Source organism: Meles meles, chromosome 7 (assembly GCF_922984935.1).
Source record: "Meles meles chromosome 7, mMelMel3.1 paternal haplotype, whole genome shotgun sequence".
Lineage (NCBI taxonomy): Eukaryota > Metazoa > Chordata > Mammalia > Carnivora > Mustelidae > Meles > Meles meles.
Genome location: NC_060072.1, coordinates 75382972 through 75396319, shown reverse-complemented (window position 1 = coordinate 75396319; position 13348 = coordinate 75382972). Strand labels below are relative to the sequence as shown.

The window sequence follows — 13348 nt, the reverse complement described above, 5'->3', positions numbered from 1 at the left end:
TCCATCTATTTATTTACTTATTTACTTATTTATTAAAAAGCACTTTGACAACACTGCTCATATCTTGCTTTGAAACTCAAGACATAGGAAAAGAAATAAAAGGTTTAAAGAAGTTTAAGCACCATACAAAGGCACTCACTATTGTATTCGTGTAAGAAAGAATGAGATTCTGTCTACATAGCCGGTTCTGGCATTGCAAAGAGAAAAGGCAACATAAGAAAACGATTAGACAGATCTGCAACTGCAAAGAGAAAAGAACTTAAAGAATTCATTTCAACTTACAGAAACTTCTGAGTGCATGTCATTATCCTTTGCAATTGCATTTCTGAAGGTTTCATGCCTTTGATGGAAGGCATCAATGGTCTCTTGAAGAGCCTAAAGTATAAATGAGATTCAGAGCACACATTAAAATATCACATGCAAATTAATGAAAATGCTTTATCAAACAAATGTGTATGATGTAAGAATGATCTTAAAAATTAAATGACCTTGTTCTGATGACAATATGTGTACACTCTTATATGTGCATGTTTGTGCACACAGACGAAGGTTACCAAAAAACAAAGATAAAAGATAGATATATGGTTTACCTTAATCCACTCTTCTTTGTCTTGCTCAGAACTAAAACAAAACAAAATTCAAGTGAATAAAGAACATTAATGAGTTACACCTCATGAATAAAACTATGCTTTAATGCTGTTCCAACTTTCTGGAAAATTCAGGGATGCCTAGGAAGGAGTTATAATAAAAATTAAACAGAACTGCTGGCAATCAAACTAATACCTTTTTTTTTTTTTTTTTTTAAAGAAAGTGGGTGGTACAGAGGGAGAGAGATCATTTTAAGCTGGGTGTGTAGCCCGACTGGGGGCTCGACACACGACCCTGAGCTCTTGACCTGAGCCAAAATCAAGAGTCAGTGCTTAATCAACTGAGGTACCCAGGCATCCCTGAACAAATAAATTCTTAAACAGAGTTTTATTATTTTCAATTTTTAAAAAAGATCTTATTTATTCATTTGAGAGAGAGCAAGCCAGCATGGTGGGGGGGTGTGGAGAGGAAGAAGCACACTCCATGCTGAGCAGAGAGCCTGATCTAGGGCTCCATCCCAGGTCCTGGAGATCATGACCTGAGAAGGAAGGCAGACACTTAACGACCTAGCCACCCAGGCACCCCTAAAACAGAGTTTTACATCATCCATTTTGCCACACATAACTTTTGACTGAGAGTTACATTTAGCTTCCATTAATAAATTGCCCTAATGTTAAGTTTAACAACCATCATCTAGCTCAGTATGTTAGGTAACTGCAGATTTAGCATTGTACCAGATATACAACCAGTCTTCCAATTCACCTTAAGAAAACACAGGGGGCTTCTGAAGGCTACTAGTCACAAACCATCTTAGAAAATATTATAATTATCCTCCAGAATCTAAAACATCTTTGTAAGGCCTCAGGGAGCTATTTAACATTTCCTTTGATAAACAATTTTGCTAGAAAGCTTTAGGCAATACCCTATTTAACCTACGACAGATAAAAGCAAAGCAAACATTTTAGATGCTTGTAGGAAGGAAGTTTCACAGGTTAATGGACTTACTCCAGTATTTAATACTTTCCACTGGGAAAAATTTTCCTTTACTATAGTCAAATCTATTTTCCTATTGAGGCAAATTTTATTTATTTCATCTCCCTTGCAGGTAGCTTATCCAGCTGGCTGCTGTCACAGAGTGTATTAGAAAAGTCCCCATTTTAGTAGACTCTGGACAGAGCTAGATCTCTATGCTGGAGGAATTTGAAGAATGCCAAAAGAGCGGGCTCTGTTTATTTGCATGTGTTTGGTAGGCAAGGGCTAAGTTGGAGTTCCTGCCTGAAGGTCACATGCCTCACTCCCAGGTATCACAGAGGGTGAGTCTGGCAGGAGCTTTGCTCCTATGACATCATCTACCTTTCATGCAAATTTCTTCTTCAGCGTCAAGATGTGCCAAGAATGCTGCTGGAATCCATGCTGACAAAAATGGAAGATTCTGCTTATTGTTCACCTGGGGAACCCTTGGACCAAGAGCCTTGGTGAGGGGTGGGGGGTCAATCTTGTCCCTCAAAAGAGATTTCTCACTACTGCAGTTCCCTGCCTGGATAAAATGAGTTCCACTGCTGTGGAAACACAGTTATTTCCTAGATGCTTCTAGCCTTTGAAATGCAAAGAAACTTGACAAGTCTTTAATGCTTTTTGTTTTGCTTTCTCAAGTCATGCAGAATTTTTACTCCTCTAATTTACTTACTACTTTTTATTCATTTAGCAATATAAAATAATTACATAAAAAGTCTACAAGACAGAATACTTAATATTCTCTTAAATATGAAAGAGGAAGCAGAGTATAAAAGGTCAGTCTTCAGGCTGACTTATGTAGCAGGAAAAGCAGAACCCTTTTTTCCCAGGTGGCTTTGGAAGAGAATGATCTTTAAATATCTCCAAATACATTCTGAACTTTGGGCTCATGTAATCCCCGTAACACTCTGATGTTCTGAGACTTTCAATGTTTGTCCTTATTCTTGAAAGAATCATAGAAAAGATGAAAAGTAATCACTTAATTCAGCTCTTCAATTCACCATATAATCATAAATATAACTGAGCAATGAGATTAGGGGAATAAGAAATTTAAGGAAAAATGACTGTGTTCTCAATGCTAATTAAAATGTATCCAATACTGCATACTGGAACTCTAACAAAGTGATTACTGTCTGTACTTAAGAAAATTCCTCAGGTATTAGCCCTATTCTGAAGAGAAAACAGGCCCACCTGCTAATCCATAGCTGAGGTTTCCATTTAGGCAACCCCCCAAAAAAACCTTGTACTTTTTCTTTTGCTGTTTTTTTTTTTTTTTAAAGATTTTATTTATTTATTTGACAGAGAGAGAGATCACAACAAGGCAGAGAGGCAGGCAGAGAGAGAGGGAAGCAGGCTCCCCGCTGAGCAGAGAGCCCGATGCGGGACTCGATCCCAGGACCCTGAGATCATGACCTGAGCCGAAGGCAGCGGCTTAACCCACTGAGCCACCCAGGCGCCCCTTCTTTTGCTGTTTTAACACCTCTCCTGGGTTTGCAGGTTTGGAAGTGTGCTGGATTTCAGAGCAACAGTGTCTTAGTTCTTCTGCAATGAGGACTTCTCTGATGGCCAGAACCTCTGATGCATCCTCCCTGTTGCCAGAACCAATCACTCAGTGAGCTGAGCACTGAGGGAGGACTCAAGTCAGGAGCCTCCAAACACAGCATACATAATACATTCCTCCCTTGGGTTTGGTGGTTGGAGCCCAAATCCCACCATAAGGTAGGAAAAGCATGCCATGCAAAGCCAACTCCTCTACACTTTTAACTTATGCTTGAAATGCCACCTCCTAGCCCTTAGGCCAGTCCCCTGGCAGCTAAGTAATGGCAGGTTCAGTATAGATTTTCTGTGGAAACCAAAGGGCTACTTCTTCAAACTGTACCAGCCTGCCCTATTTCCCTTAACTGCAATTTCACCAATTCCCTGATTCCCTGGGCAGATTCCTGCTAAAATGAATTATTCTCCTTTAAAAGTCTGAACTTCAAACTTTGACACGGTTACTACGTACAAATATCCAGGATGAGTTCATCTGAGCAGCCAGAACCATATGCTATCGGTGTAAGAGAACAAAAAAGGAAGAGAAGTGCTGAGTCTCCAGATTCTAGGATATCAGAACCATCAGAGTCAGGATTGGTACTTAACACCCTGATCTGTGTGACCTTCTGAAGGTTCCCAAATTGCACCATGATAAGCCTTTGTAGGGTAGATGGAAGGCAATCTTTTCAGGCAGATATTTCAAAACCTGACAGCACTCTATCTTTCAGAGGTTTACACACAAGGTAGCTATGAGCCATTGTAGTGGTTCTCATGGTTTTTTTCTTTCCAAACCTGGTTATGTTAAGCAGATGGGTGCCAGAACCCCCGTCCTTCTTTGCAACCCAACAAAGCTTGTATTAAGAAGCACGCCTTCCAGAAGTCCTGGTTCCTAGAGGCCACAATAACCCCAAATGGTCCCTTTCCCATATCCTCCAAATGTGGCAGGAGAATCACTACCTTTTATACTCTGCCTCTCTGATGCATCAACGAACATCAGCACCAAAAGGAAGGGTGGAGGGAGGAAGGGTTAGGGGAGAACCCTTTCCTACGAGACTCAAAACTCTGGCTTGAATGCAACCACTTCATTCTCTGAACACCTAGCAAATCTGAAGAGTCAATTTCATGTACTGAATTCTTAGTGTCTGAAAACTACTCTCTAGGTACTAGTAAAGGAATCAAAAGGGATAACATGATTCCTGCCTTTTAAGAGACTCTGTTTCTTTACTTATGTCCAACCAGATTCCCAGAGGTCTATAGTATTCATTTGGGAAAGATCCTCAGAATTATTCTGTCCTACAACTCATTCTGATGCTTTTGGAAAGCTGTGTGATAGGAAAGCTTCTCTCACCTGGCTTGCAGTTCCAGTGTTCTCTCTTTCCCAGACACCTGGAAAGTGTGTGGATATTCTTCATTGTGAGTCTCCACAATTTTCATTCCATCGATGCCAACCCTGGTTCGAACTGTGAATTTAGAGCCCACCAAGCTGAATCTTGGTACACAGTAAAGCAACATGTTGTTGAACTGCAGGGACACAGGGCACACATCAGTAAATAGGAAAACAAGGAGGAAGCAAGCAACCAGTATTACAAGTAGCCCTAGGGAATATCATAGCCTCTACGTGAGCAAGATTATTTAAACACTATATTGAGATTTTATGCTTGTATCAAAATTACCTTATTTTAACATTTATCCTTCCCTTTATTGGTTCATAATATTTTCTCGATATTTAAGTAAGCCAGTCATCATTTTGTACTATGAAGAAAATTAGTTCAATTAAGTTGAACAACAATTTATAAAGGACTTTACATACACCAGGAATTGAAGTTCTCAACCATATAAGGTGAAGTCCTTAGGCAATAAAATTTCTAATTGTCTATAATAGCTGGTAGAGGAAACAAGTATTATTTAACAATTATTTTTGCCAGTGTGTTTAATAAATATTAAGTTAAAAAAAACCCAAGTTATTAGTTTAGAACATGTGGGATTAGCATACTAAACCTTATGTAAAAAACTAAGTTACTGTTTTTTATTGGCCTACATCTTAAGAATTCATCATGTACGGATAGAAAAGTCATCTATTTTAGCAAAAAATTTTTAAAGATCTTCTTTACCTGCTCTTTTTTTTTTTTTTAAGATTTTAATTTATTTATTTGACAGACAGAGACCACAAGTAGGCAGAGAGATAGGCAGAGAGAGGAAGGGAAGCAGGCTCCCCGCTGAGCAGAGAGCCCCTGCAGGGCTCAATTCCAGGACCCTGAGATCATGACCTGAGCCGAAGGCAGAGGCTTTAACCCACTGAGCCACTCAGGCGCCCCTACCAGCTCTTCTTTTAAAATGAAGGACTTTATTTTGAAACTGAATAACTTATGTATAATGCTCCTTTCTACTCAAGAATGAACCACCCCTACTAATTAGGACCAAAGAGTAAGTTTGGGGAGACTTTTAATTCACTTTTGAAAATACTGAAACGAGCAAAGACTAAATACTTAGGTTAATTTGTAGGTGGATTCCTAAAGAAGGTCCATACTTATCTTCTACCTCCTTCATATTTATTGTTTCTGACACTGTTTCTAGAGTTACATATGTTTTTCAAAGACAAGAACAACTGGGGACTTAAACTTTGTGCACTATGTAACCTTTCACGTCTCAGGATTATTATTTATGAAAGTCTCAAAGGATTAAATCCAGAAAAATGTCCTGTTCTGCAAGTTCCAATTAGCTCCACAGAGCCATCACGACAAGAGAGGTTCATGGATTTCTAAAATATTTTGACCAGTTTAAGGGACACTGCCCACTGCACTCATTCTGAAAGCAGATTTCTCATCAGCTGTTCCTTGCACTCTATTTTGCAAGTTCCTGTAACCAAGTGTCATAAATTTCATTTCCACACTGGATAATGCAGAAATAAAAGGGTACTAAACACCCTTGAGCACATGCACCTCAGCACCACATTTCACATTTCCGCTGCCAGCAGGGAAACCTAACGACCTATCATCAACTGTCCCCTGCGTTCCAAGTGTGGCAATCCCTAGCCTCATTGCAGTACATGGGATTCAGGGACTTGAAAACACTCAGAAAGGCTCTCCTCCCCACCCCAGCTTGATTAAGGCAACAGCTTGCTGCTAACTGTTCCTGTTAACACTTTTTTCCGATCTTGTAGGAAGGCCTTCTCAGAAGGGGATTTGGTCAAGGCTGTGAACAGTGCACATGGAGCTGCAAAGCAGCCACCAACAGGCACAAGGCTCGACTTTCTTTCTTTTTTCAAGATTTATTTATTTGACAGGGGGAGAGAGAGAGAGAGAGTGGGTAGGGGCAGAGACAGAGGGAGAGAGAATCCCAAGCAGGCTCCACGCCCAGCACAGAGTCCGATGTGGGGCTCCATCTCACGACTTTGAGATTATGACCTGAGCCAAAATCAAGAGTCAGACACTTAATTGACTGAGCTACCTGGGGGCTCCAAGGCTCAACTCTCAGGATGGCAACCACCACCTCACGCTTCTGCAAACTGAGCGACAAATGTAATGCTATGGCATAAAATTTCTGAGTTATCTACTACTTGTTCAATTCATAAAGTTCAGCAAAGTCTTGTCATTTTACAGAAACAGTCCATGAATACGGAAGTTCTAGGCATTTGTTTTTTGTGGTGACACTCATACAAGATGACAGACTATCTTATAAATGATATGTTTCTCTTTCCATTTTATGCTTGCAGGATTACATTTCCCCAATTACAGATGCCTCCTAAGTGGCACGTTACATTGTAAACTGTCAATAACTATTTATTAACCTTACATAACTCCTATCACAATCTTATGCTAGTCCATAAATACTCTTTTTCTTCTTCCTAGAGGTCAAAGTATGAGCGTACGGACATAAAATATTGTTTACAAAGCCGTAGATGCCCTCTGTTCCCTCTGTGAACCTTGCTGCTGTGGCAAAAGCCACCATCCCCTTCCGCGTGGGTTTCTGCTGATGCTCAAAGAGGAACTCAGAGCAACTGCAGCACCAAGGAGATGGCCTTCCCTTTCAGTGCAGGAGACTGCTTTTTATCCATGGCCAGAAGGCGTGAGGGACATGTGATCTCTGGCTGGTGGGGCAAGCTCTCAAAGTGCTAGCTAGAAGGCAGCCTTGATTTTATTAAAAGCACAGAGTCCCCCTTCCTCATCTCCAGCGGTCCTCAGCTACTTATTTCAAAGGTCTTGAAATATCTGAGTGAAACAATTCAATGTGAGGTTTCACCAGAGACAGTTTCATTAAAGTTTGTTTTAAAGTTTGTAAAAGTACATGATTGGAAAAAATTCCCAGTGCCTGCTCTTGTATTCAAAGTTTAAATGAGTCAAGGGGCAAAAAACCTGAAAGCTGTTAAGCTATAAGGAAATAAAGACCAGAACAACAAAGGGCCAAGAATAAAACCTCTTGGGCCATTCTATGGGATAATCCGGTGATTTTCTTTTTTTTTAAACTTTCAGATATCAGGTGTGTGATTAATTGATTTAGTCAACAGAGTGTCCGGCAGTAACAGAAAAAAGCATGGTGTGGGGGCAAGTGAATGAGCAAACATGGGAGGCTCAGCTGAAAGCTGAAATCGGATTCTACATGCAATTGGACTCTTTAGAGAAATGTGAGATCGCCAGGGTGGAATACTAGAAAACTAGCCCTCATTTTCTAGAGACAGAAAGATAAAAATGGTACTTCTGAGGTTTCTACATACAAACAACCAAGATGCTCTATGGCAAGAAAAGTGTGCTGTGAAGAGGAAGATTGTGTTACAGAGACAGAGCCGGGGTTGGAGGCGGGCGGCAGGCAGGGATCAGCAGAACAGACCTACAGAAAGGCTTCTAAGATGGTCTTCCCAAGATGAACTCCGGTAACTCCTGCTCTATGACTCCATCCTCCTGGGAGGCAACGGCAAGAGAGGTTTAATCGCTTAAATAACTGGAACAAGATGGGTCCTTTCTTCAAAGTCACTACGGCTGTATTCCCCCAAGGCTCTTTGCCATCTGTCCTCCAGATAGCTGCTTAATTTGGCTCTGCAACAAGGTATTCAACCTTAAACTATTTCCAGAATAATTCTCAAATGTGAAAATTAAACCCAGGCAATTGGTTAGACACAGAGCTAGAAGCTTAACTACTGAAACTGTAATATAATCCAGAAGACAGGAAAGGAGCAGCACCAAAGCACCTAAAGGAAAGGTAAAGGCAAAGGGAAGAGACATGAATTCTATGCATTTCACCCCAAATAGTATATATATATATTTTTTTAAAATATTTTATTTATTTGACAGAGAGAAATCATAACTAGGCAGAGGGGCAGGCAGAGAGAGAGGAGGAAGCAGGCTCCCTGCAGAACAGAGTAGGCACACAAGTAGGCAGAGAGACAGGCAGAGAGAGGAGGAAGCAGACTCCCCGCTGAGCAGAGAGCCCGATGCGGGGCTCGATCCCAGGACCCTGAGATCATGACCTGAGCCGAAGGCAGAGGCTTTAACCCACTGAGCCACCCAGGCGCCCCACCCCAAATAGTATATTAAGTATGTCTTTTTTGATCTGTTTTTTGATGCTTTGACATCTTGGGGCTTTGCTGACAACAGAGGAACTTGCCCTCTTAGAGTTACCCACTTCCTAGAAGTAGTAAATGACTCACCTACAGGCACGCCTTTCCTGTGGAAAGCAACCCATCCAGAGCCCACCCCCACCATCTTCTTTCTTAAGCCCTTCCGGGGCCAGTATTCCCCGGCCAGGACCAGGTACCAGACAGCAGCCCCTGCATGGCCCAGAGCCTGACAGAATTATTTAAACTAACAGATTCTAAACCTGTTTATGCTGCCATGCCCCTTCTTTCTCCCTGAGCCACAATAAAGACTCTTGCTCATACGTGTTCCCTCTGCCCCCTTATGGACCCCGCTGTTTTCTCAGTAACCCCATGTTATGGCATGCCTCTCCTTTTGGGAATCTGTGAGTATAATGATGTTTCTCATGGCAACTGTCTCCTGATCTAGTGGCCTCACCACACCTGAGTAATAAAACCTGTATTTCAAAATAAATAGGCCTCTGAACCCTGACAGGACGTAGGCAGGCAAAGAGAGAGGGGGGAAGCAGGCTCCCTGCTGAGCAGAGAGCCCGATGTGGGGCTCGATCCCAGGACCCTGAGATCATGACCTGAGCCAAAGGCAGAGGCTTTAACCCACTGAGCCACACAGGCGCCCCAGGAAGAGCTCTTATATTTGAGATAAGCCGCAGACTAAATATTTCCAGGAAGTAAAGGAAGGGACAGGGACCCACTCCAGTGAAAAGGAATTATATGGCAAATTCATGTACTTTTCACAGAGATATTTTAGGCACAAACTTCACAACCTTGAGGATACATTTCCTCAAACTGGAAAGATCAAAAGTAGCGATCAGAGAGGATTAGGAAGAGAACTCTGGTCAGAAAATGGTACCCATTCGCCCATAAGAATTAAAGGAAGGAGTGAATCTGAAACAAGGAACATTTGAGAAAATACATGATACCTTCCCCCGTACATTGATAGCTAAGATCATCACGGACAGGTTAAATTGTCTTCAGTTGTGTGTTACTAAAGTAACTGATATGTGGTAAGTACACAGAACAATAGTTTAAAAATACTCTAAGATCTGTGTCCTTGAAAGAACAAGTTTTAGTTACTAAAGACATTCACTTTTGTGAAATCCTAACAGTGTTGACTAAACCAGGTTAGACAGAATTGTTTTGGTTAGCAAGCAAGCACCCTACTTTTCCAACACGTACAGAATGTTAATGAATTACTCTTAAATGACCAGCTCACATTATAATACTCACTAAGAAAAGGTAGCGTTCTTGTGCTGATGTGTTCCGAGCAGCGAGTTTGAGGATTTGTCCCTCTTTTATTAGTTCATTTGAAGGATTTACAATGTCTTCCTCCTCTCCCAACATTTCATAAATTTCTAAGAGTTTCTTTAGGTTCTCCTAGAAAATTAAAACAAAACACAGCAAGACCAAATAAAAGGAGGTTTTACCTTAGTGGCTTTAATAATACAATGACATTAGCTAAAATCTGGATAATTCAGAAGGGATTGGGACTAGGCATAAATTTGGTACAAAATGTGTCAGTTATGAGCAAATTGAAACCTGGGAGAAGAGGGGAGAGGATTATTCTCCATAACACTAAACATTTAATAAAGAATCTTTTTTGTTCACTTGTATCAATTCATTTTGGTCCAAACCTACAGATAATATTAGGCTATGTTATCAACACTTATCTAACTAGGAGATTCCCATCTCCTTTGAAAATCACTTACCATTTTTCTTATTGCACTATTAGAATGGCTTGCTGCTGTAGATATAATTTCAAGTGATTCTAAATGGAAAAAAAGAAATTAAATAAATGTATTTTGTTGTTCCTATGCTACTAGATAGCTGAATAACATATACTACAATAAGAAGAAATCTGAGACTGATGACCACTTCTGACACCAAAAGCAGGGGCAATTTCCATTTACAAAACAGATACTTTAACGAGTTCATTTGTAAGCAGATTACTTGGAACATGAGGGCATTTCCTTGTAAATAGTCATATACAACTATACATATGACCTATATAACGACCTTCAAAATTAAGAAATACATGTACACTAGACTGGCACAAGGCACTTTGTCAGACGCTTTCATATATATTATGTCTCTTCATTCTGACACAACCTTGAATGGAGAGTCCATTAGCTAGCCCTGCCTGGCAGAGGGGACAAATGGCAAGTGAGGTGGGTTGGTTAAGGTCACACAACTATGATACTCTAGGGCCACGCTGCAACCTATGTCTTCTGGCTCAAAGTTCTACAACATTTCAGCAGGAATACTATTTTGTGAGTTTTATGAGCAAATTAACCACCAAGCATAAACAACTTTCTTCGGGAAAACACACTCACAGTTCTAGTCTTGCTCAGGTGACAGGGAATCCTCTGATGCCAATGCTGATGGAAGGTTTTATGCTGAACAGGTGGTGGGAGAGATGGGAATGGGAACTGCCTGGTATGGGCAAGGGAGGGGCTGCAGCAGTGCAGGCAAAGAGCTGTGGAGGTTGAGGCCTCCTGCTGGATCAACCCCAGGAAATGCCCTCAATCCTAAATCATGACCTGTTCTTTCCTTTCTATCTTATGAATACCGGCCTGATTAATTCTGTTACTACAACAACTTTATTTCTTCTAGACCAAATTCTCTGCCTTCTTTGTTCCATGGCTGAACAAAATGCACTTGTGTTGGGGCACCTGGGTGGCTCAGTGGGTTAAGCCGCTGCCTTCGGCTCGGGTCATGATCTCAGGGTCCTGGGATCGAGTCCTGCATGGGGCTCTCTGCTCGGCAGGGAGCCTGCTTCCCTCTCTCTCTCTCTCTCTCTCTCTGCCTGCCTCTCTGCCTACTTGTGATCTCTCTGTCAAATAAATAAATAAAATCTTTAAAAAAAAAAAATGCACTTGTGTTGCTTTCTTCTCTCCTTTGGGTCTCTAAAAGCACCTACATGATTTCCTTACAATTTTAGGAGCAACGGGCAACCAAAGAGAGTAATAAAATACTCTACAGTGTTGCTAACTTTCTCATTGTTGACACTGCCATCTTAGGGCAAGTCTAAGTCTTTGAGTACAGAAGAAATTGAATTTTTATTTTGATTTTGGAGGACTATCCTGATTGGGGCAATACTGTGCATTCCCTACAGGATCCAAGGTAGAGGGAGACAGAATAAAATAACCTGGGATCAGCAGTTGGAAGAGAGGAGTGGTGACCCTACTACTACCACTTCTGCCACTAAAACCAACCACGCAGCCCAGATGAGTGGGAAGTGGGCATGAAGTAGAAGTGGAAGATGTCAAGTCAGGATAATTCTAAACTGTAAAGGGCGAAAGGGAAGAAGAGAAGTTCCTGTGGTCGTTGACTCACTTGGATGGTGGGAGAAGTGTATCAGAGAAAGCCTCTGTTCAAAAAAAAGACCCAGGCTGCCAAGACCAAAGATTGTATTCTGTATTCCTCATCTCTTGCCAGGATACACTTATAATAAAGACAAGAAATTATTAGCAAACTCTCTATGTTTCAGATTGTACAGCAGCATTGTTAGTTCTTGACACTAAGCCATTTCTATCCCTTAAATTTGCATTCTGCCCTTCATTTTTTTTTAATTAAAAAAAATTTAAAGTAAGTTATATAATCAAAGTGGGACTTGAACTCATGACCCCTAGATTAAGAGTCACATATTCTTTTGGCTGGGCCAGGCAGCCACACCCTTATAAATTATTTTCTTTAAGTAAGCTATACAACCAATGAGGGGCTTGAACTTATGACCCATAGAGATCAAGAGTCATAGGATTCAATTTTTAAAAGTACAAGAGAAAGCTAAAGTATTGAAACTCCTGAGCCGTAAAAAACCCCATTCATTAGGACCTAATGAAAAAATAGAAGACAACTAGAAGAATAGGAATAAAATTTTCCGGGGAAGATGTAAAATGACACTAAAAAGCATCATTTTCTCTTCTCTTTCAGGGTAGGTAGAGCCAACTTTGCTTAGGTTATTTTTACATAGTAAATGTCATTTTAGCTTTCTTGGTATACATCAACCTATCTAATTAACCAGCAGCACCAGTAATTCTGAATGGTTGTATTCTTCCTGTGAGAGGGTAATTATGTATTGCTAGGCCAGATGTCTCTAAGACTATAGTTTCAGATTTTCAAGTTAATGATTAATGTGAAATCAGCAGGAGAAATGCTATTTGCACTGCTCTAAACCTGTGATTTGGGCTCAGAAGTGCTTGCCTAACTGAGATGTTGATGACAATTTCCAGGAGGTTATTTTTTGGCAACAATATTTTACTAAATTGGCTGTGAGACATATCTTGCTTGTTAACAACAGGGCTGCCTGGTCACTTGATTACCCCATAATAGAGAGAGGGCAGGAGAGAAGCATTTACTTTTAGCATCACTCCAGTCTGGAGAATCAGGGGGCAACTTCCTCAGGTAGTCCTTCAGGAGCATCTCATACCGGGGAATCCGCTGAACAGGTTCCAGCATGTGATGCTGCAAAGTCAAGCTCCCACAGATCTTCTGTTTCTACAATGAGAAAGGTTTTTGAAGAAAGATTTAAAAATTAAGTTGGCCAATGTAAAAACCTTCTGTCCTACAGAACTTTCCTCAAGGGCAGTATTTCCCTACGAAGTGTGGTCTGTGAATCACTTGCATCAG

The 13348-nt window shown here is 40.9% G+C and overlaps 1 protein-coding gene across 6 annotated transcripts in view; it reads right to left on the bottom strand.

Moving 5' to 3' along the window:
* The window catches only part of FGD4 (FYVE, RhoGEF and PH domain containing 4), a 207371-nt gene that overhangs the window by 14607 nt on the left and 179416 nt on the right, over positions 1 to 13348 (bottom strand). For all 6 annotated transcript variants that reach the window (XM_046011404.1, XM_046011405.1, XM_046011407.1 and 3 more), the window contains 6 exons: positions 13078 to 13216; positions 10429 to 10487; positions 9950 to 10096; positions 4484 to 4656; positions 591 to 621; positions 283 to 375 (listed from right to left, as the gene is read on the bottom strand). In XM_046011404.1, coding sequence (XP_045867360.1) covers positions 283 to 375; positions 591 to 621; positions 4484 to 4656; positions 9950 to 10096; positions 10429 to 10487; positions 13078 to 13216 — 642 coding nt within the window. The remainder of the gene's footprint in view (positions 1 to 282; positions 376 to 590; positions 622 to 4483; positions 4657 to 9949; positions 10097 to 10428; positions 10488 to 13077; positions 13217 to 13348) is intronic.